The sequence below is a fragment of the Pseudonaja textilis genome, chromosome 1 (assembly GCF_049901715.1).
Source record: "Pseudonaja textilis isolate UNSWEBS1 chromosome 1, rPseTex1.2, whole genome shotgun sequence".
In the NCBI taxonomy this organism is placed as follows: domain Eukaryota; kingdom Metazoa; phylum Chordata; class Lepidosauria; order Squamata; family Elapidae; genus Pseudonaja; species Pseudonaja textilis.
The window spans coordinates 250,404,036-250,428,388 of NC_141990.1; the positions used below are offsets into that span (position 1 = coordinate 250,404,036).

The following is a 24,353-nucleotide window of genomic DNA, read 5'->3' on the forward strand; positions in this document are numbered from 1 at the left end:
ACTGTAAGATATTCACTGTTGTACTTATTTTAAAAAGCTTAATATTTTATACTTTTTGTGATGGTAAAATGGAATTATTTAATTGAAACTTACTGCTATACCAGTGATGGCAAACCTTTCTGTTGTGGTGTGCCGAAAGCAGCACCGGCACTCACAATGCAATCCACCCCACCCTCTTACCTGCATTGCACATGTGCACACCTCCCAGCTGATATTCAGCCCATTTGAGGCCATTTTCACCCTCCCAGAGGCTCGAGGGAAGCCTCTGCATCGGCACTTCTGATATTTCCAGAAGGCCTGTTTTACGGCCTCCCGAGGCTGCAGACGCTTCCCTTAAGCCTCTGGGAGGGTGAAAACGGCATCCCCCAAGCTCCAGAGGCCCTCCAGAGGCTGAAAATGGGTATTTCCAGAAGGCCCGTTTTTTGGCCTCCCAAGACTGCAAAGGCTTCCCTCAAGCCTCCAGGCAGGCAAAAATGGCCACAAACAGGCCAAAAATTAGCTGGGAGGCACGCGCATGCATAGTGCAGGTAAGTTTAGCTGGGGCTCGTGTGCCCGTACAAATGGCTCTGTGTGCCACCTGTGGCACATGTGCCATAGCTTCACCATCACGGTGCTATACTATCCTGACAGATGGTATTAGCTGGCAAAAATAATAATGAGGAGAATCCATTAAAGATCTATTGGAAATGCTTTTGCCTCCTAAGATTTAATTTTTCTTCCTTTGTTACGGATCAGCTCCCATCAACTATACAAGCTTTCCAATATTTGAAGAATGAAATTAAATGGTGTCTTCATCTTTTTATTTATATGCTAATTGTAATGCAACTCTCGCTCTTTTTTTCATAAAGATCTACCTAATCATATCCATTCATCCCCTGTAGACATTTTAATCTGCAGTATCCAAAACTAATCACTATGTTTCAGTTGAAGTATGATCCAACTCAAGGACCCAGTTTTAGTTGGTTTCCTTGGTTAAAAAAAACCTTTCTCTAAACATATCCTGAACATCTCTATTAGAAGATAAAGATTAATGCAATGGAAATATACTACCAACCCTCCTTGAAATGTTTCACAAAGTTTACATGCAATTTTGAGATGCCTTGTCTTTAGAAGTATTTTCAGAGGGTGGCCTGTAATTAAGTCCTTTCAGAATAAATGTCTGCAATATATTTTTTCTTTAAATGATCAAAGATTTCTGCTTATGGTAATCCTATAAATCAAGAAACCATTAGAACTATGCATTTTAAAAACAAAAGTTCCATTTCCTTCATGAATGTTCTATGTACATTTTCTGATGCACACGTGTTAAAAAAATAAACATAGAAATACACAAACATAGCTACTTTTTTCTACATTAATTAATTAATTAATTCAGAAGCTCTAATTTTCTGCTAAGCTTTTTAGAATAATATTACAAAAGGTTTACAATGATAGTGTCTTGGATACTTTCCACATCATTTGTGGGGAGGAAATGCTAATATACATAAGACACAGTGGTTTGGATGATGGAACTCAAAATTATCTGGAGGAACTAGGGTAAAGAGCTAACATTGATCTGTTTATAAAACCAAAAGTTAATTTCCAAATAATAAAGTGTACAATCATGTTGTTTAATCCTTTTAATTTTATTGTTTTGTGTTTGTTTAATCAAATCCTAAAGTGAGCAATAACAAAGGAAAAAATATTCAGTGGTTATTCAACTGGATAGAAAGAGAAAACAGTGGACCAATGTTACTATTTGTTCTGAAATATGCCTGCTTATTAATATATAAAAGGAACAAGCAAATGGTAGATCACAGACCACTATTAGATCACTGGCCAGTTTCCATTGGACAATGGCAGCTGATTGTGGGATTTTTAACAAAGAATGTTTCATCTAAACAAAAAAAAAGGCAGCAGTGCCTTTTGCTTGGAATAACTTGGCTGAGATTGTCTTAATTGTTAGAGATTCTTAGAATTTCTTTTTGGTTTGCAAATTTAAAACACATTGTTGGCGGTAGACCATATAGTAAAGTAAATAGACTGATCAAGATTAAGTGTGTGTTGGGGGAAGTTTAATATCAAATTGGTTGATATTGAATGAAATATTAAGAGGTTATGATGCATGTAATACCATCCAACCAACAAAATAAGGCATGAAATATCATCTTTCCTGTGCATCCTAGAATTTCACTGCTTTTTTTAATAGTTTAAAACATGTGGTTCCAATAAACATTCCTCTTGATTTATGGGATATGTACTACTTTTATCCAAACATGAATTGCATACAGATCTTTTATTTTGAGTTTGAGATCTCTGAAATTAAAAAAGAATACTGCTATATATCTGGTTAAGGTATGAAATTACATAGTTTAAACACATCCCAGGAATGCAAGTTTCGTTATCTTTATCTTTGATAAAAATGTATCCAATTCCCCAAATGTCATCTGGGTGAAAACAAGTTTAATTGTTAAAAATTAAAATGTGGAGGAAAAATAAAATTAATTAAAGTGTCCATTTGTGCAAAAGATTTTTAAGGCTTAGTTCTTGAATTTTCAGCTTACATTTCTATATATTCAGACATATATTGTTCAATCCCATGAGTTTTCTTCTCCCATGCTGGCAAACAACTGTTTACCAACTTGGATGAAAACACATGAGTAAGAATTTTATTTACTTCATTTTTTTATAAGAAATTTCATATATTTTATTGAATGTTAGGAAAATTGAGTTAAACAATAGAAGTACTATGATGTTTCAATTTTGTTTTAAATTTCAAAGATTGTGAATCTAAAACCATATTATATATTTCTATATTTGAAAAACATTCACACTTATTACCATTGCTAATTTCAATGTAGCTGTTTCTACTCTTCTTCCTTACCTCCTATATCTTTAATTCTAATTAAATATGAATTAATCTAATTATTAAAGCAAATAGAAAGTAATCTAATAATTCATTGATTGTATTAGCATTTTTTTTTAAATACAAAAGGTTGCATATTGAAGATGCTTTAAATGATATTCCATTGCTGTGGTTATATATAGTGGAAGAATATAATCATGTCTCCATTCATAAAAAATATATTTCAAATGTTTATGCATATAAGATATCCAGACATGGGCATCTTTGCCCAGGTTGTAGCCTTCTAAAAATATTCTAGTTGAAGATCCAAATCATGTCTCTAGTGTACATAGAGTTACATATAGAGTGTCATAATTTATAAAAAGTTACACCAAGATTGATCATTTTCAACCACGTTCAGTTGCAAAATCGAATAAAGAAATTAAATGGATGAAGTTTGTTTCCAGCCTCTTCATTTTCAGAAAGCCACACTATTTGATTCTGAATTGTCAAATTACTTTGAAAGAATCCAAAGCAGAACACATAAAGCTGATGACAAATACACAGGCAACTCCCATATATGAAACCCATTTACTGCACCTAGTTTCTGTATTACAGAGATTAGTGTAGCTACATAAAGAATTCAGAAAATTATATACCTTCAACACAGATTTACATTATCCCTTTTCAGTAATGCAGACCTGTCAATTTGTACCAGAAAGTGCTTTCAGAATGCCAAAAGCAACAAGTCCCTTCACCTGAGTCATTATTAAGTTTATTAGAAGCTTAACCTAGTTCTCATCTGCTAAAAAAAAGCAAAGTACAGCTTGATTGGAGGGTACTTTGGATACATAGAAACTGAAAGTTTTGCTGAACCTGAGAGAATCTCCATTTGAAGACAATAGAGCCTCTTTGCAGGCTTGCCCAGGAAATAACCTTTTCTGGTGATCATGATGGATATTGAGCTTAATGAACTAGATGATGAATGTTCAGTCTCATAAAAACACACACAATCTATCTGAACGCATAGGTGCACACAGAGACAATAGTATCCAAGAGTATACTGCCAAAGCCCAGAAGAAGATCAAAGTATAACTGATGGATAAAAGCACCAAGTCAGGACATGAACTTGCCCAATCAGCAATTGCCCAAGAATGGCTGCACTGCATCTCAAACTGCCTTCTAAATTTGTAACAATTTTCCTAGCAAGTTTGATGAAAAGTATCTGGTCAGAATCCAACACTTTTTGGTTATAACACAGGAGATAAAGAGGAACTCTATACATAATTTGTGTGTATGTATGAACATACATAAGGAGTGGGTATGTAAAGAATGAAGAAATTCTCCAGTTTATTTGTTGCTTTCTGTCTGCTCACTTTTTTTTAACCCTAGGAAATCTTTCTGGAATCAAAGATCCAAAACCAACTTTTGGTAGCTGACTGCTAATATATATGTTATCTGTTTACGTTAAATGGAAAAAGTTCCTAATCAGTACTGTGTATCTCTAATTTTCTCTGCTACAATTGGATGTAAACAAATAGCTTAAAAGAGAAAGGCCATTTTCCTCTTTGAATAATATTATTGGTTGGCATAAGGATGACAGAGCGCAAATCTTTAAATAAAGTAAATAAGGTAATTAAAAAAAAAGACTAGAGAATCGTTCCTAATTTCTCCCATTAAATTAAAAGTGATTTTAGGAATTGAAATGGGAAAAATTGTCAGCCTTATGTTTGAACTAGTTAACCACCATTCAGGAATATATTTCTAGATTGAAATGCCCCTAACTCAATGTGGCTATTTAGAAATAAATGCAGAACTTTATATTTAAGAATATTTCTATCTATTTTAGGCTCGCAAAACAAAACATTGGGAAATTAAGGGAGTATAGACCTCAATTGTTAACATTTGTTTTATGAACGGTATGCAAATAAGCCCTCAAAATATCGGGAAGAAGGAACAATGCTTTCCAAAAAGGTTTTACCCAATGCTAGCAGGAAGTCATCCTGAGGTTGTAACTTTCATGATAGCTACATAGCTGTCTACTGCAACTTCCATTCAAGAATGTCAAAATGTTCTGAATTAAGTGCATTTTAATAAGACTGGAACTGAAAGAAGAAATAGCAGCACTATGTTGAAAAGATTGTGATTTATAGTGAACTGAAATTGAAATCAGATTCTAGATGCACCTTTCTTGAAAATAAAATATTAAAAAACCCACCACTTTTAAAAATCTCATATTAGAGTGTCAAATGATTATGAATCCTCTGGTGGTATTGATTTACATTTCCCATGATAACAACATATAGTCTAAAACTGCATTGAAAATGAAGCTAGAGTTAGGTTTACAGCTAGGTTTAGGTCTTCTTGGAGTCATGGCCAAAAACTAATGTTTGGGATAGATTCTTATATGTTTTCTAAGGGAAGCAATGGTGACAGCTTTTCATTCAGAGTTGTTTCTGGTCCACAGTAAACTAAGTTGAGAGTTAGAGTAACAGTTAGAGTTACGTCTACCTGGAATTATGGACAAATATTAATGCAAGGATAGGTTCTTAGTTTTCTAACAGAAGCAATAATGACATTCTTTGTCTCAAGTTGTTTGTCATCCACAGTAAAATACATGAGAAAAAAAACACTGGCATTGAAAATAAACCTAAGTTTAGGTTTAAGTCTTTTTGGAGTCATGGTCGAAAACTAATGCTATGGAAAGTGGAAAGATTCTTTGAGGTTTTCTGAGGAATGGGTCAGTGACAGCTTTTCATTTGGACTTGTTTATGGTCCACAGAACAATACAAGGGAAAATCCAACTGGTATTGAAAATGGGGTTAGAGTTTGCAGTCCTGGCTGAAATCTAACACTAGGAATAGATTCTTACTGGTGTTGGTGACAGCTTTTCATTCAGACTTGTTTGTGGTACACAATAAAATGCATGTAAAATCCCATTGGCATTGAAAATGAAACTAAGTTTAGGGTAAGAGTTAGGGTTAGGGTTAGTCATGGTCAAAAGCTCATACTGGGAATAGATTCTTAGTAGATTTCTTAGGAAAGGGTCATTTGCAGCTTTTTCCCCCCAGAATTTTTTATGGTCCACAGTAAAATATATGTGAACATCCCATTGGCATTGAAAATGAAAATAAGGTTGGGTTAGGGTTAGGGATAGGGTTAGGATTAGGGTAAGGTCTACTTGAAGTTTTGCCTGAAATCTAATGCTAGGGATAGGATTTTAGTGGGTTTCTAAGGAAATTGTCAGTGACAGCTTTTCTCTTGGAGTTGTTTTTGGTCCACAGTAAAATACATGGGAAAATCCTATTTCCACTGAAAATGAACTAGGATTAGGGATAGTGTTAGGGTCATATCTGCTTGAAGTCATGGCTGAAAAGTAATGCCAGGGATAGTTTCTGAGAAGTTTTCTAATGGAAGCGACGTTGATAACCTTTTGTTCAGAGCTGTTTGTAGTCCACAGTAAAATACATGGGAATATCCTATTGGCATTGAATATAAAACTAGGGTTAGGATTAAGTCTACTTGGAGTCATTGCTGAAATCTAATTCTAGGGATAGATTCATAGTGCTTTTTTTAGGAAAGCATCAGTGACAGCTTTTCTTCTGTTTGTGATCCACAGGGAAAATTCCATTACCATTAAAAATGAACTAGGTTTAGGATTAAGGGTTATGTAGATCTTAACATTCTAATAGCCTCTCAAGAAGCATTAAGCAGTTGATACACTCATTTGCAACATTGATCTCCACGAGCCTTTAGAAACAGAATAACTATCAGTTGTTGAGAAGTCCACCATCTGATCCTTTCACATGAGCTGAAATCTTGGACTACCAGGGTCCAAGTTACGTAGGATCTTATATATGCATCAAAATTTCATCCTAATAAAGACATCCATGTTGTGGGTTTTGTAGACTAGCTCCTCATAAATGTCACCAATAGGACATTTAGCAAATGGAACAGGATCCTCACCCCCCCACACACACCAGATATGAAGATGTGACCTGAAAGGACTATTGGTAAATAAATCTCTGGATTTTTTCTACTGTCCTACCTGACATGAAAGCTGAGACCTTTTGACTCTATAATATTTGCTCTGTGAATAAGCTATGACCTCTTCTTAATCTCAGAACAGATCTCTTAATAACTTAATGGTTTATTACTGCTATTATTAATAAGTTTCATTGTTTCCATTTGTAATATGTTGTTAGTGCTTTAGTCTATTTTATATCACTTTCTTGTTCTGCTCTAAGTTGTTCCGAAGAACATGGAGGTAAAAACGCAACAAATTCATACAAATGGAAATCAAAGAGAAGTTTACCATCTGCGCCTGGAATTTGCTAGAGTAGATGAATTACATTCCTTACAATGTTTATTACTGAAACATGTCTGAAGCATGTTTGAACATAAAATCACTAATCCATAGAAACACTACAAAAGTATGAAACTTGAAAAGTAATCCATTATTTTTCCTTTGGCTGTCAAGCAGAAAAAATACATGGCCATGACTCTTATACATACTTAAAACGTATTCATTCACACAGCTAAAAGCACAAATAAACAAGGAAAATAGAATCTGAAATCAAGAGTCCTTTAAAAACAACTGAAGATATTATGTCCAAAAATTACCTTGTATACACTTCTCAGCCATCATATCTAAAATACTTTAAAATGGGAGCCTAAATATATGGTTTTGCCTTTATTCATTTTATTTTCATTCTTTATATTCTATTTTCCTTTACTGTAACTTCACTCTGCATTATTTAATTGATTCTTACATTTTGACCTATCTCTATCTTGATATAGGATGCTACATCCAGTAATTAGTAACTTAAATAAATTTAATGTGCTTATTTATTTAATTAATGTAATAATTATATTAAAAATCAATAAATCTTCCAAAGATTTTTCAAGAGAAAAGAATAGTATTTTTTATTTTCCATGAAGTAAAAAAAGGAAAATACTCATGACTGTATCATAGTAGGAAGCAGTGGCCAACTTGTCCACATTCAGAAGCAGGATAAATAACATTTAGAAGACTACAAACTTGTAAGGTGCACTGAAAACTCAAAAAGGCAGGAAGGGAAGCAGAAGAATGTAATGTCAAACCATTTTCGAGCTAGCACCAAGAAAACCATAAAGTTGTATTCATGTAGTTACCAGGCGTTGAGCTCAAATTTATTTTTACCTTTACACACAAGCATTGTAGGATCTAGAAGTGAGTATCTTGCAACAATGGATTAGGGATGAATGGATGAATAAGTAAAAGAAATTTTTTCCTCAACTGAGCTCAATGGTTGGTGCTTTCACGGACGTGTCTATAATTTTCTTCTTGACAATACACAAGTGGTTTGTTATTGGCTGATGCTGTGATTTTTGATCGATTGCTTTTGAAAACAATGTTCTAAAAGCAAACATGGCTAGAAGTTGATAATCACAGTAATCACATCGACAATATAATCTGAGCTAGAGCCTTATTTCAGACTGTTTTTCATATGAATAGTAGAGGTAGAAGGTTGGCCCTTAAGGTCCCCCAAATTCAGTAGCACAAATGCCCCTTTTAAACAAAACATGAACCAGAGCAGGACTACAGATGATTGAAGGATGGCCAGAGAAGGAAAGAATGAGGAGAAAGAGGAGTTCAGTGAACAGGATGAAGAGAACAAATTTTGGCTGGGAGTGGGTGCTCAAGTATTCAGAAGACCAGGTAAGACTTTTGAGATGACATCCTGCTCACAGTCCCTTCAACACTGACTTTTTTATATGTCCTGCATAGGTCTTTATGATAGCACAGGTCACAAAACAGTTCTTTCATTATCATTTCTCTTACTCATTTGCTTACTTACCATATTTCATTTCACAAAAGGAACAGTAATTTTTTTCTTACCCTGATGAAAAGGATCTTCTCTCCAACTCTGTACCTTCCCTGAGAAAGGCGCTCCACACAAAATTTACTAGGGCATTTACAAGGAGGGTCTTCTGAAATATGTTTGACCTGGGAAAAAAAGTTACAATTTCAATGTATTTTCTGCATTATTCTTCTATTATCTCAGATTATACACAGTGTCCTCTGTTAGAGATGGACTAATTTCCAAACTTTCCTAAATCGTACATCCATCTGAATTTATAGTCTTCACATTCTTACATTTCCCAACACAGAATTTCAGTAGGCGTACCCACAGTTACAGGATCTCTTTTTTGGATACAGAGAGTTAATATAACATTACTCTGCATTGTTCCTATTAAAATGAAGGTTAAGAATTAAGTCTCTCTCTCTCTCTCTTATTTTAGTCTGATGCATTCCTCCCTTCAGAGGTCTTCCAGAAAGAGCCAAGAGAGCTATTAAATGGCAAGTGAATTAGAACTGTTTTATCTACCATTTTATAATCTGATTACATCATATCCTGTTATTTCCTTAACATCTTGACTTCCTCCATAATTTTCATCTACAAGAAGAGGCCAAGTGGCATTCAAAAATGAGGAATACTAACTTGTTGCATCCTTTCAATAGCTTCACTGCAGATTTCTCAAACCCTGAACTTTAACTGATGTAACTTTGTTGCTAATAATATATGAAAAATTATTTACATCTCTGCCTCTCAATCCAAAAAATGATGTGCCATTACATTCTGTATTATTAATATTTAAAATAAACAATGTCCTTGAGGTCTGGTCATTTGTTCAGGAATGCAGATTAAAAAAAAAACAACCTTGAAATTAGTTATTTTAATTCAAGTTTTTTCAGTAGAAGGTGTTCACAGAAGTTATTAAATATTGCTTCTGGAATTATTTCAAAGTGTGCTAAACCACACTAGCTACATACATAGAGAGAAAGACATTCTTGCTCATTATTTTGAGAAAGTCCTAAATTTTTATTTAGTGCCCTGGGGTTCTACTCTGTGGATGTCTCTGATTTTATGTTAATTTAAATGATTAAAACTGAGTTGCCACTAATTGAAATTCAAAATGTAACATGTTCAGCCTCAAGGGTTGGAATATACTGTACTTATGTACACATGGGAAACATGCATGTTTACAATAGCAACTTTACACACACTGAGACACATACACTGGTATATACTCATAAGTAATTCAACACTCCTGAACATTGTATATTTCCACACTCAGATGACCCAACTGCCTAGCAGACATGAGGCTGCTGGGCTTTTTGCCATTAATTTCAGGAAGAAATCATTCAACTAATGATTTCATTCAGTTGTTTCTTTTGTAATCATGTTGATCATCTGGTGATAGGATGCATAGCAAAGTCTTCTAAGAGTGCCTTTATATCCGAGATCTGCATGTGAACCACTTAGAGAGGGCTGTAAAGCACTGTGAAGTGGTATATAAGTCTAAATGCTATTGCTAAATACAGAATGAAGACATAATTTTTCACATACTTAATTTGATATCTAAGCTTCAGATAAGGAAGTATTGATGCTGAGTTTTTTGGGACATAATTGAAAAATAGCTAATGCCACTAAGGATCTATAAAAACTGTGTCAGAACGAAAAATGCCAATGGCAGCTTTCAATACTGTTTAAGTATTTTGTGTTGCACATTTTTCCCCTTAATGACCCACCTATATAATTGCATTAAATTCATAATAAGTTAGAGTCTACTATTTTAGAAACCACAAGTAGGTGAAACACTGTTGAGCTGTGCTAATATTTAATATAACTAGAATTTCCAGTGAACTGAAAGAACAGAATCTTCATAGCAAACAAAAAGTTTTAGTTGACTTAATTCTTATCTGACATTCAAGTAAAACTGCTGATCAGCACGTGGAGGTATAACTTCTACATAACAAAGTATTCCATGATGAAAATTGACCCAATATGTTCGTGTCAAATAAAACAATGAAGTATTTCCTAAACATTTCATCCACTTCAGCTTAATACTCTAGAGACCTTTGTAGATCTAATTTATAACCCAACAATGTGTAAAGGAAGATGGAGAACAAGATAAATATGTCGCTAAAAAAATAAAGATTGTGTTTTAAACTTTTTTGCATTCTTTTTTTTAAACAAAATGTATTTCTCAAATAAAAAGAATAAAAACAGCTTTACTGGATCAGACTAAAGGTGAGCTAATTCAGTTCTCAATTGCAGCCAATCATACAATCAACCACATAAGCAGGTCACCAAAACAAATATTCTATCACATATTTTATTCATTCCATTTTAACAAGCCAGAAAATGTGCCTAGTATAAACAATGACTTCACTTTAACTAATCTTGTCCTAAACTTAACTCAACTGGAGTCTTGCTGCTATCACAGGGAGGGATTTATCGTCTTGGATTCTTCACAATTGCTTGAATCTTGCACATTTCAGTAGGTTTCCTTATTTGCTTTTAGCCAAGCAAGGAAACAATCATATAATTTTATAACATGATGAATACATTCACCATCTGTATACCTCCATATAGGAGGGTTCCAAAATGTGAGTGCATATGGTAGCAAAGGTGCCATTTTGCAGGATTTTCTAGAAGTTAACTACATAAATCTGATGCCCTTTCATAAAATCAAAGCTAACCTTGTTTCAATTTATTTTCAAAATCTCATTTCTGTCTTCAGAAAAAAAAAACTAATATGAAGCCCATATACATTTTCAAACAAGTTCATCTGCAAAAGGAAACTGTTGACATTAGGCATCATTTTCTAGGAGTATTTGCCACAAGAATAAAGAAAATTCTTCTTTTTCTTTAAACGGCCTTCTTTCCATGGTTCACTGTCTAACAAACACATCGATGTTTCTTCTTTATTCTGTTGCTGTTTTACAAGTGGCATTCCTAGTACATCAACAACACATAGATAAGGTTTATCCTTGATATATAATACATGTTGTAATGTGTATGTATGCATGCATTAAATATATTAAAACTACACTGTTTAAAAACAGGAGAATATCAAGAGGCTTATTGTCATACACACCCCCACACCCCATCGGAGTCTGAATCAGAGGAGGAAGACAAATAGCCATCAGGGAGCAGGAGACTGGCTCTGTTGGCTGTGGAGGAAATTGGGGAAGGGTAAAGTCAGGCTGGGCAGAGCAGGGAAGAGGTAAAACAAGGGAGAGGGGTTCAGAGGAAGTCCAAGGTCCACCCATTCTTCACCCTAGGGCACGCGGGGAAGAACAGAGAAGAGAGCAACATGGGTTGTGTGGCTTATGAGGGAGGAAAAGGCCCTGATTCCCTTCACAAGGCAACTTGGGGGGGAGTTTAAAGGAGAACCAGTTGGGAGGGGCATTTGTCAGGAACAAACGTTGAGTTTATCTTGTGTTGGCTGCAGTTATCTGAGTTCCTGGCATCCTCCCAACTGGTTTGATTTACTGCCTTGTTAATTCATATCTGGAACTCCATATCTTGCTCTGCCAGATTTAATTACCTTATTTTGCCTTGTTGGATTTATAGCTTAAAGTTTTCAGTTTACAACGTTTGGATTGGAATATCTGCAGCCAAAGGCTAGTGCAGGTCCGTGGGAGAGTTTTTCTCCAGACCAGAAACTAACGGGATCAAAGGGGCAAAGTTGGAGCTAATAAAGGAACTCATTTTTATTCTCTGGCTGTGTTGCCTTTGTGCCACACCCTAGGTCATCACGCTTATAGTGCCATTCTCCAAAAAATAGTAAAACTGAAAAGAGATCACCGGAGAGTAATATAAATGTGCAATAGCTACAGTAATTCAATAATTTGGCCCAGATTAATGATATGTTTAGGATAGAGGTGTGAGAATGTCCTGAGACATCCAGCCTATTCAGACAGACTGTAGGGCTAAGTAAATTGCTAACCATACTGTGCCTAACCTCACACTCCAAAAGTGAAAATTCACACAAGCAGCAGATCTGCATAAGTAATCATTTTCTTTGAGAATGAAGTATTCACTGAATCCTTTCCCTCTCCTCTTTCTTCTATCTATTTGATTTAATACTATGTTCTGTTTTGATAGGTGGACAGAGACAAATCTTCTCCTTCACCTGGGTTGAACTATGTACTGAGGTTAAGATTGCCCAAATCATGTAGATGCATTTTAATTCAGCATGTATACGATCATTTTGTCTCCCAACAGCATTAAGATAACCTAAAGGAATTTCCTAAAATAATAGCAACCATGGTGAAAGGGGCTGGATCTGGGAAGCACATTCAAAGTCAGGGTTCATTTTGGTTAAAATTATATACATAAAGACAGTTCTTCACTTACAAGCACAACTGAGCTCAAAATGTATGCTGCTAAGCAAAATAATTGAGTTTAAATAAGTGAGTTTTGGTTAAGATTGTCCAAATCATGTAGATGCATTTTAATTCAGCATGTATACAATCATTTTGTCTCCCAACAGCATTAGGATAACCTAAAGGAATTTCCTAAAATAATAGCAACCATGGTGAAAGGGGCTGGATCTGGGAAGCACATTCAAAGTCAGGGTTCATTTCGGTTAAAATTATATACATAAAGACAGTTCTTCACTTACAAGCACAACTGAGCTCAAAATGTATGCTGCTAAGCAAGATAATTGAGTTTAAATAAGTGAGTTTTGCACCATTTACAACTTTTCTTGCCACAGTTGTTAATCGTTGCAGTTGTTATAGTTAGTACCAAAGTTGTTAAGTGAATCTGGCTTCCCCATTGACAGAGAGTGGCAAATGATGATCATAGGACCCCACAACACTGCTGCCGTCATATATGCATGCCAATTGCCAAGTGTCCAAATTTTGATCATGTGACCATGGGGATGCTTGCAAGCATGAAAAATGGCAACCAGTCACTTTTTTCAGTGTTGTTGTAACTTCAAATGATTACTAAACAAATGGCTGTAAATCAAGGACCACCTGTATTCTACTTGTGTGTAATAGGGAGTTCTGCATATTAGAGACATGTCTAGGTAGCTTTATTTTTGTTTTCTTGCTATTCTATGAACGATGGAGATCGTAAGAAAGAATCATCTCTTATATTAACTCTCCCTTTCTACCTGTAACTCCTCAGATAGGAAGTGTTTCATTTTTATCTCCTAGAGGCAGCATGACCATGCTAGCAGGAGTGATGGGACTTACAGTGCAAATTCTTAGCAGGCAGTAAGTTGGGAAAGGCTACTTTATATTTCTGTTTTTGTCCTCCTTTTTTCCTCTCCTATAAGAATAACAGCTTTTCATTGCTACACACTAACTTTTGCCTCTATTCTTCTCTGACAGCCATAGTGAGAGAGTTTGAAAAGTTAAAGACACAGGAACTGGGGGGAAAGTGCTGATCCTAAGAAAGTTTGCATTTTAAAAAATGATACACCAAATTCCATCTGTTCATTCTGGCTCTTACATGGCACAGAGGCTTTTAAGGAGTGCTTTGTAATTCCCAGGTGGGCAGCTACACTTCTACCCTAAGAGATAGGAGTTGCCATAGAAACAGGTTCTTTTAAAAATGTCATTCTTACTCTCCCATTTAACTCTTCGTTCTCTAGAACATGGTTTATTGTGTTGTGCATATATAACAGAAGACTGACCTATGAACTGAACAGCAAGTATTACTCTATTAGGATAAATACTCAAATTAGCTGATGAAGAAAGCCCTAGATTTCAAGGCTGTTTTAGAGAGATGAAAAGAAAAAGAGGAAACCTTAACACCCTGAAACCACTGCCAGGTAGATTCAAAATATGGATCTATTGTAAGCTCTTAGTCATTCTATTCAAAACTCTGCATGATCTCAGACTCTGTTCATCGCTCCAAATAAATGGGCGTTGGTAGAAGTTACCCTGAATGGCCTTTCTATCTATGCTGCGAGAGAGCCCAGGATGGGTTGACTCCTTCCTATGACGTCATTTAGCTGAGTCTGTACTAAGATATAAAAGCCAGACCCCGGAAGTTACCCCAGCTTTGGCAAAGATACTTGACAGACTGAAAGGTGTCTCTGAAAGCACAAATGAATACAGAAATATGACTTACCCTCTCCGGATGAATCAAGGGAGGGGCTGGGCTCTCTTGCAGCATAGATAGAAAGGGCATTCAGGGTAACTTCTACCAGCGCCCATTCTCCTCCTTGCTGCATCGAGAGCCCAGGATGGGACATACCAAAGCTTGCATGTCCACGGGTGGGTCCTCGTCCGGCTCATCACACCGACTGTTGAACCACTTGTTGAAGCACCTGTCTGCCGAAGGCTGCAGTTGCCGAGGCAAAGACATCCAGATGGTAGTATCTGATGAAAGGAGACGGAGATGTCCACGTGGCCATACGACAGATCTCCTCCAAGGGTGCTTGGGTCGCGCAGGCAGCCGAAGTGGCCGTGTTTCTGGAACAGTGCACCGTCAGACCTCGAGGAACCGGAAGCTGCAGCTTTGTAGGCCTGCTCAATGCAAGATCTGACCCACCTCCTAATAGTAGGAGAAGAGGCCTTGTGCCCCAAGTGAGAAGGGAAAAGGAAACAAACATGGCTTCTAACTTCCTGAAGGAGGAATTGCACTTAATGTATATTCTAAGAGCCCTTCCTACGTCTAGCGTGTGCCACTGCTGTTCTAAGTCATGGTGCGGAAGGGGGCAGAAGCCAGGCAACATAATGTCCTGGGACCTGTGGAACAGGTGTTAACCTTTGGAAGAAATGAGGGGTCCAGACCGAGGACAACCCTATCATCATGAAAGGAACAAAGATCCTGTCTGATGGAAAGAGCAGCAAGCTTGGATACCCGTCTGGCTGAAGTGATGGAAATGGGGAACACTACCTTCAGAGTCAGGAAATGGAGAGACAATGTTCTAAGGGGTTCAAAGGGGGGCTTTGTAAGGGCATTAAGGACTTCATGAAGATCCCAGGAAGGATACCTATGAACCACCGGGGTGCAGGTTGGAAGTCCCCTTTCAAAAAAACTTCCTGACTGAAGGGTGATGGGATAAGGAAGAAAGCGAACCCCATGAAAGAACCAAGGAAAGGGCCTCAACCTGCCTGCGTAAGGAGTTGGGGGCCAAACCTTTCTACAGATCATGCTGAAGGAATCTAAGAACCTCTGCCAACTGGGCTGAAACCCTCAGGAAGGGCCTTCCAGGTGGCATCATAGATGCTCCTTGTAGAAGGTTTGTGAGATGCCAGGATAGTGATGATGACCCTTTCAGGAAGATCAGCCACCCCTAGCCACTGCTGTCCAAGTGCCACATGGTCAGCTTGAGCCACAGGGGCTCTGGGTGGAGCAGAATCCCCTGATGAAGGGAGGTTAGATGGGCTGGGATCCTCCAAGGAGAAGTCACCGATAGGTTGACCAGGTCTGCAAACCAGGGCGTCCTTGGCCAATAGGGTGTCAGGAGGAGGAGCTCTGCTCGTTCCTCCAACATCTTCCGAATTACAGCTGGAATGATGGGGAGCAGGGGAAAGGCATAGAGGAGACTTTTGGGTCATCTGCACCAAAGAGCATTGGTCCCCTTAGCTCCCTGGCAAGGAAACCTGGTGAAGAATCTGGTCATCTGGTCGATTTGAGGAGTGGAGAAGAGATCCGCCTCCAGCGTTCTGAATCTAAGGGAAAGGTCCCTGAATAGAGACAGAGGAATGGACCATTCTGCCTAGTCGACTAGGCTCCTGCTGAGCCAGTCGGCCTGGGAGTTGTCGATCCTGGAGATGTGGTCCACCAAGATTGACAACAGGTGTTTCTCTGCCCATAACACCAACCGTACCACCTCTCCCATGAGGGCTCTGGACCTAGTCCCCTTGCCGGTTGACATGAGCCATGTTGTCCATAAGGACTAGAACATGAGAGCTGGTCACTGAGTGCCTGAAATGCTTGAGAGATAGAAAAATGCTCTGAGCTTTAGCCAATTTATGGGAAGGGCCAGCCCTGACCTGGACCAAGGTCCTGAGCTATCTGGCCCTGCATATGGGACCCCCAACCCAGGAGGCTGGCATCAGTGGTTATCACTAACCTGTCTGGGACCCTGAAAGGGAGTCCCTTTTAGATTAACAGGGAACGCCACGAATTGAGAGATCTCCAGATTTGTGGCGGGAGCAGGACCTTGATGGATAAGAGGCCGGTTCCTATTCATTGGTAGGGAAGCAGGAACCATTGGAGTGGACGGGAGTGGAAATCTCTGTGGCTCTGGAGATATGACAGGGTAATTTGCAGATCCTGATGGGCTGCATGGATGAAGGAGGACAGAATCAAAATGTCGTCCCAGTAGCATTGGATCCTCACTGGAACAGAACACAGAGATGCCATCAATGCTGCCAGAACCTTTGTGAAGACCCTTGAAGCCAATGAGAGGGTGAAGGAAAGTGCTCGATACTGGTAATGGGCATTCTGATAACAGAAATAGAGAAACTGGTGATGATGAGGCCAAAAGGGGATGTGGGGAAGGCTCCATGAGATCAGAGAGGAGATGCCCCCAAACGCTCTCTAAAATAGAATGCAGAGTCTGCATTTTAATTTGTCTGTATTTTACAAATTGGTTGAGAAGTTTTAGATCCAGGATGGTTTGCCACCCCCCTGAGGCTTTGGGAACGATGAAAAGGCAAGAGTAAAGCTCACGTCCTCATTGAGAGCGAGGAACAGGTTGAATAGCTCGGATTTCAAGAATGTGCTGAATGGCCTGTTTCAAGAGGTCTTGCCTTGAAATGTCCCGAGAGACAGGCCAGCTCAAAAAAATTTTTTTTTTCTTTTTCCCCCTTTTGGGAGTGGCATTAGGAAGTCCAATTGTAACCCTGACCTAATAGTGCAGAGCACACAGGCATCCGTCGTTGACTTCTCCCATTTGGAGGCAAAGAAGGCTAGGCGACCTCCGATGGGTGGGGAGAACGAGGGATTACTTAGAGCAACAGAAGGAATGACCCCCCCCCACCCTCCCGAAAGGGCTGTTTACCAGTAGAATGTTGTTGCCTGCCAGATGTTTCCGCACATTGGTCTTGGCGTTGGGAGTATGGACTCTGAGACTGGGGGAAGCAGGATGAGGTCTCCGCTCAAAAGGCAGGAGGGTGATAAGGAGCTGGGCAATAGTCGGCTCTCTTCCCAGAGGAAGAGAGAATCTTACATTTATCTCTGGTTTCAATGCAATAAGGTTCCAGAGCATCGCCAAAAAGCTTATCGCCCGCGAATGGGACTGAAGCCAGCTTCCATTTACAGCATGACTCCACCTGCCAATATCTGAGCCATGACAATCTTCTTGCTGCTACTGAAGATGCCATGGCCCTAGATGCAAATTTGGCGGAATTCATAGTGGCATCTGCAGTGAATTCTGCTGCTGCGATAATCTTATTAAGGTCTTGGTGAGACCGAAGGTCAGATGTAGGCAATCTAATCTGGAGTTGGTGCAGCCACTGCATGGATGCCCTCATGAAAAAAGGATGCTGCTGTTGAAGGCCAAACAGCCCATGCAGTGATGGAATGTCAAGAGAAGGCACTGCCAGGGCATTGTCCAGGGCTGTGCTGACATTTTAGAAACACTTATCCAGAGAAGATGGGTGAGGACCTGCCGAAGGAGAAGCGCACTGTTCCTTGACCATGACCAGGAGCAAAGTGGGAGAAGGCAAAACCCCTGCATGCACTAGAGGCTTGGAGAAGAGTGCGTCTCCCTGGCTAGAGGGATTTCCTTGTGGCTCGGGAGCCACTTCCTCTGGCGACAGCTTGGCAGTGACCAAGGCCTTGCTGAGTAATGGCCTGAAGAGAGAAGGATTGAAGACCAATTCAGAGGATGTCTGCTCTGGGCGAGAGTCCTCTTCCTCTGAAAGATTTTGGTCAAAGGTCTCGCCTAAATCAGGGTGATGAGGCAGGGAACTTATAGATTGAGAAAGGAGAATTTGCTCGAAGCCTTCAGCCAATCCCTGCCTAATGGCCAATGAGACAACATCTTGGATATTCCCTGCTCTATGCTCAAAGGTAGAGGCAGAAAGTCGAAGGCCCGCTGCTGTGGCAATGAAGGTGGCTTCAGGCCTAGATTGAGAAGAGGTTCAAGACCTGGAGGGAGTGGGAGAAGCATAGGGCCCAGAAGCCTGTTGGAAATAAGGCCCAGATCTGCTTAGATCCTGAGGATCATATTGTACTGCCAAAGCCTCAGGAGACCAGGATGGAGGATAGAAAGGCTCAAGATAACTTCTCCTTCCCTGGGAGGGCTTGGCTGGGGCCCACGGGTATCACCTGAAACCTGCTGTAATTGCACTCCCTTCTGTTGAATAGTTCTGTTGAACTGCCTCTCTAGGGCTGCATGTCTGCACTTTTCTGCCCTCAACTCAGCCTGAGTTGCCTTCTTAGGGGCTAGAGCCTTAGCTCTGATTTTAGTAGCCACCTCCCTCTGGACTGATTGGGTGCATTGCCTATGTCTTTTTCTCTTATTGGTTTAAGAGACTGCTCCACTGGGGGGTAAAGCTCTGCCTGACCCTTATCTTGCTCCATTGTAGAATAAAAGGCTCTTGTGATGGAAAGAAACTGTTTGTAAATTTTTCTATTAAGCCCCTTAGGGTATAAATGGCCCCTGGGCTTATAATATGGCCTCGTGGTAGAAGGCTTCAATTCAAGATGGCCACTGACTATGGGAAACAGGCTCCAAGATCGATGAATCGCTCCTTAGGCTATAAAGAGCAAAGTCAGCAAAGGAAAGGGCAGCCTCTGGCTACATGATCAGTGGCTGACGCTGTTATCGGTTTGCTGATTGCTTTTTAGACCGCTCAAACCGCAGGCATGGGGGAGGTCTACAGACGCTGTCCAACTTGTCTGAACAGCGCTCTGGAAATGCTGCTCCCAACGTTGCAGGAGAGAGAGAGAGCCCTGCTCTCCTGGAAGAGCAGCTGTCCAGATCCTGGAAGCTGCTGAAGTGAGGAAAAAAGATACTAAAGATCGCTGGTGAGTGCTATCTACAGAACCTCAGGTGGCTGACGCTGTTATCTGTTTGCCGATCGCTTTTTACAACTGCTCAAACCGCAGGCATGGGGGAGGTCTACAGACGCTGCCCAACTTGCCTGAACAGCGCTCTGGCAACACTGCTCCCAACATTGCAGGAGAGAGAGCCCTGCTCTCCTGGAAGAGCAGCTACCCTGGGAGCTGCTTGAAGCAAGGAAAAAAGGTACTGAAGATCGCTGTTGAGTGCTAACTAACAGAATACTTTCAGAGACACAGCTACTGACTGAAAGGAGCTGAATCAAAAGCTGGGGTAACTTCCGTGGTCTGGCTTTTATATCGTAGTACAGACTCAGCTAAATGACGTCATAGGAAGGAGTCAACCCATCCTGGGCTCTCGATGCAGCATGGAGGAGAATTGCCTGTACTTCTGCAATTCCACTTTCCATTTTTCAAAGCTCTTCAGCATCCCCAAAAAGGATTGCTTGTTATTGTTCTAAGTTGATCCCTGAACATCTATTAGACATCATATCCTTTAAAATCCTATTCAATACCTTCTTAAAGGAACATTGAAGCACATTTCTTGAGATGATAACTAGTTATATTGGGCTTATATTAGGAGCCTTCATGTCTCCAATCCGTATAAGCAATGAAGTCCATCACATTTGACGGCCACTACCTGGGGGAATTGCTTTACAGATCGTGTTAACAAAGTTACTCCATTTTCTTTTTTTCTGCTGCCTCTGTTTTTTTAAGCCTTCCATGGAACCACCTGCTTCATTCTCTGTAAAATGCCATGCAAACTGACATAGACAGCAACAGAATATTGGGCTAGATCAGGGGTGTCAAACTCAAGGCCTGTGGGCCAGATCCGGCCCATGAGATGCTTAAATGTGGCCCATGGGACTGCCGTGGAAAGAGCGAAGGACCCACAGCAAAAATGGAGCTCCAGAGCTCTCCTGAGTGCAGCCCTCCTGAGCTCCATTTTCACTGGCAGAGGGTTGCAAGAGGCTGTTACAGCTGGAAACGGACCTCGGGAGCCCATTTTTGCTGGTAGAGCACTTGGGCCACCACAGGAGCCCCCAACACAAGTGACATGGAGCTGACTATGCCCATCCTGGCCATGCCCCCCAACCTCAAGGTCAAACACAACCCTGATGCAACCCTCAATGAAATCTAGTTTGACACCCCTGGATTAGATAGTCCAGTGGTATAAAGGCCTGATCCAATGTCAATCAGTTAATAATATTAAATAATGAACAAAATCTTAAAAGGTACGTGTTCAACTCTAGGGGGATGGTGCTCATCTCTGTTTCTTAACTGAGAGACCCAGCATTTTCTGAAGACATTTTCATGGTGCTATGGCCAGCATGACTATATGCTAAGGCACACTGAAGACTGTAACCTTCCCATCCAAATGGTACCTATTTATCTGTTCACATTTGCATGCTTCCAAACTATGATACCTCAGCTCGCTCTCTTTTGAGTTTTAAAAAACATGAAAAAGATCTGGGATGAATAAAGTAACTAGAATCCTATTACTGTGTCTCTCATCTCCAATATCTATATTTCAGCATATTTGAAAAGTGACTCTGTATATATACCTTGAATGACCAAGTCCCTGAATCTTACTGTTAGGATCCTTGGTAGAAAACAGCCTTTAACATCCTGTGAGAAAATATGTCTGTATTCATCCTCTTATTCCTTATTCCCTTTCTTTTATAATTTTATTGCATTGTATTTTGTTTGCCTTCACTGTACATCACTGAGGTAGTTTGAAGTTGGGCAATGCTTCCATTCCAGCAGTAACAAATGGTTCCATATTATAAAAACTTCACTGTGCCTTACCGTTATCAACATGTTTTTAATCAATCCCTCATTTGAACTAAATTTCCACTAAATTCCTACATGTGTTTATTCAGTTTACTACTGTGAATTACTATTTATGTATATGCTATTCAAATTTGGAAAAAAATACTTATGAATCAGAATCATGTAAGCCTCAGATGTGCAGAGCTGCAGCTTTCAGAATTCCCAAATAGTGCTATCAAATGTTTTAGATTGGAGGAAGCTGAAGTTGAATAAATAAAGTTCTAAGAAGTATAACAAAACAAACTTACTGCATCATCCAGGAGTTTTCCTGTGCTCTTTTTGCCAGGTGACTTTGTCGGAGAAGGGGAAGGAGAAGGAAGAGGAGTTGAAAGTGTTTCTTCTTGTTCAATCTCTTTCTCCAGCTTTATCAATCCAGAAGGCTCTACACCAAACCTTTTAAAAGGATAGATTGAATCCTGGACTTATAAAACAGTTACCTCATATTGACATCAGTTGCTGAAAATTGTGAAAAACCAACTTCTAAACATCACATTAAACATTCTTGCTTAAAATAAATCCTGAAGCCTGTATTTAGTTCTAAGGGTAGGCCTGAGGAAAAGCAACCACTGTATTAGCATTAACACATAATACATCAACATTACCATTTAATTTTGGACTTCAGGGACAGCATTATATTTTATTTATACAGTCCTGAATTTACTGATATAGAGCTTCTGAATTGTCCTTCTTCATAGAGGGCTGTTCCAAACAATTCCATCATTAGGGATGAGTCTTTTCCTATGACCCACAATGCCATCACTAGTTGCATTGGATCATGACATAAAGTCAAGAGAATACCAGCTTGAATAGCTGGTCAATAGAGAAAAGCTGTTTTGCACCAACCAATGTCACTACTGATTGTTCCAATTTCCAAATGATTTGAAATGGTCAGAACAATCCGAACCATTCAAGCAAATTGAAATAAACCACACATAAAGATGTGTGGTTTTAATGGCTGATCATCTGGAAGTACCATTGGTCAAAAGGCACAACTTACACATATTGCAGCATTAATTGCATAACTGGTCTTGTTTCATTATACAAAGCTATTGGGCATGCTCCCATTCTTTCTGGGATTAAGGAGCAATTCAAAGCCTTAAGAAGATTTCCCCCTTTCAGATTTTCTGGAAATATTGAGGCTCAGAATTACTAGTGCAGAAAAGAAGACAGTGACATTTTGCAGAAGAAGACAGTGCAGAAAAGAAGACAGTGACTAGTGCAGAAAAGAAGACAGTGACATTTTGGAAAAGATAAGGCTGGTTTCTGGTTTGGATCTCTTCAGCGACAGACTGAAATCCCTGATTGTGTGCAGTTTCAATCTGTGCTCACCGCTGGAGCACCCCGATCCTTTGGATTCAGGGCTGAAGCCACCCCGTAGAGGTGGTGAAGAGGGGGGAGATTGCTAGTCGAGTGGAGGGGAGCCGCATCTCTCCTCCTTGGCTGGTCTAAACTCCCTTCCCCGAAGGCGGTTGCAGCGGTGGTCAGAAATGGCCACCTCAAAGAAGAACCCGACTGGATAAGATTGTGCAGGAGGAAGACAAAGAGGAAAGCAGGACAGACCGGGCTAAACAACAGAGAACATCTAAGCAAGGCACCCTGAATCTAAAAGTACCTAGAAGGATACTTCTGAAAGAAGATCTTTAAGCGTCGAAGGAGAGAGAAAAGGAGGTTAAACCCCCTTTTTAAACCTTTATATTGACAATCACAAATGGTATGAAAAGAAATTTATATTAATCTATTTTGACACTAATAGGCAACCTTAAGCTGAAATCTAAGTGTCAAAAGGAGAATAAAGATTTTTTCTTGGTCATTTTAAAGCCCTAAAAAGGAGAAGAGTGGAGGCAAAAGGGTGGGACTTGGAATAATGGAAAAATGGAGTGCCACCTGGAAAAATAAAGAGGATTAACAGTGAAACTTTGAAAAGACTCCCGAGGATACATTGTAACTGAAATCTTATTAAAAGATACAGTAACTCACAGAAAAGAACAGACTGGGATCATTTGGTGATTTAAAAAAAAAAGTTTTTGGCATTGGTTTTTTCTTTCTTTTTCTGTTTTTACTTAAAGACAATCGGGTGGTTGTTCAAAAGTGTTTAAAATGCCATCACTCCTGGAGGAATTGAAGATGAGTCTTAAAAAACAGAAAAAAGATCCAAAAAGGGGAGGAAGATCCTTTGGCTTCGTATTTGAATTTTTTGAAATGGAGATCCTGAACTATGAAAAGGAAAAGGAAAAGCTTCAAGAGCAAGAAGGGCAGAACAAAGAAGAAGCCATTTTCAATGATCAAATAATGCAAAGTGTGGTAATAAGGAGAAAAAGGGGGAAAGGAGAAAAGTTTGAGATCAAAGGGAACAGCCAAAAAGAAAAATAGTCTGAAAAAGAAGTATAACAGCAAGGAGAAGCAGAAAAGAAAACTACAAAAGGGGAAATTAGAGAGAAAAGGGTATAAAAAAAGGGATGAGAAAAAAGGGGGAGAAGATAGAAAGGGAAAGAACGTATGAGGGACAAAAACAGGAAATAAAGAAAAAGGGGAAACGTACTAGGATTAAAGGTATTTGCTCAGCTAGAAAACACAGAGACAATGGTTAAATTAAGTTAAAAGTGAGGATTCTGCAAAGGTACAAAATATAGCATTGTGACAGTAGAATACTGTAATGAGTTAGAAATGAAATAAGTAAATAATCTATGAGATAAAACTGTATTGTTATGTAATGGTATGTTTATTTATAATTAACACAATAATAAAGAGAGGGAAACATTGCAATTGTTTCTAAAGATTGATAAAATATTGAAAAGAAATGTGAAAGATTTATAAGGAAATTTATACCAGTTATTAGAATGAATTTGAATAATTATTTTGCTTATTAATAGTAAATAATT

General features: G+C 39.0%; 1 protein-coding gene and 1 long non-coding RNA gene across 3 annotated transcripts in view; both read right to left on the reverse strand.

Annotated features, from left to right (window-relative positions):
- The window catches only part of LOC148128145 (uncharacterized), a 230,148-nt gene that overhangs the window by 24,437 nt on the left and 181,358 nt on the right, over positions 1-24,353 (reverse strand). The gene's annotated exons all lie outside the window — the stretch shown is intronic.
- The window catches only part of GAS2 (growth arrest specific 2), a 148,215-nt gene that overhangs the window by 22,835 nt on the left and 101,027 nt on the right, over positions 1-24,353 (reverse strand). For both annotated transcript variants that reach the window (XM_026706390.2, XM_087921246.1), the window contains exons 6-7: positions 21,723-21,867; positions 8,706-8,813 (exon numbers count right to left, since the gene is read on the reverse strand). In XM_026706390.2, the coding sequence (XP_026562175.1) occupies positions 8,706-8,813; positions 21,723-21,867 (253 nt within the window). The remainder of the gene's footprint in view (positions 1-8,705; positions 8,814-21,722; positions 21,868-24,353) is intronic.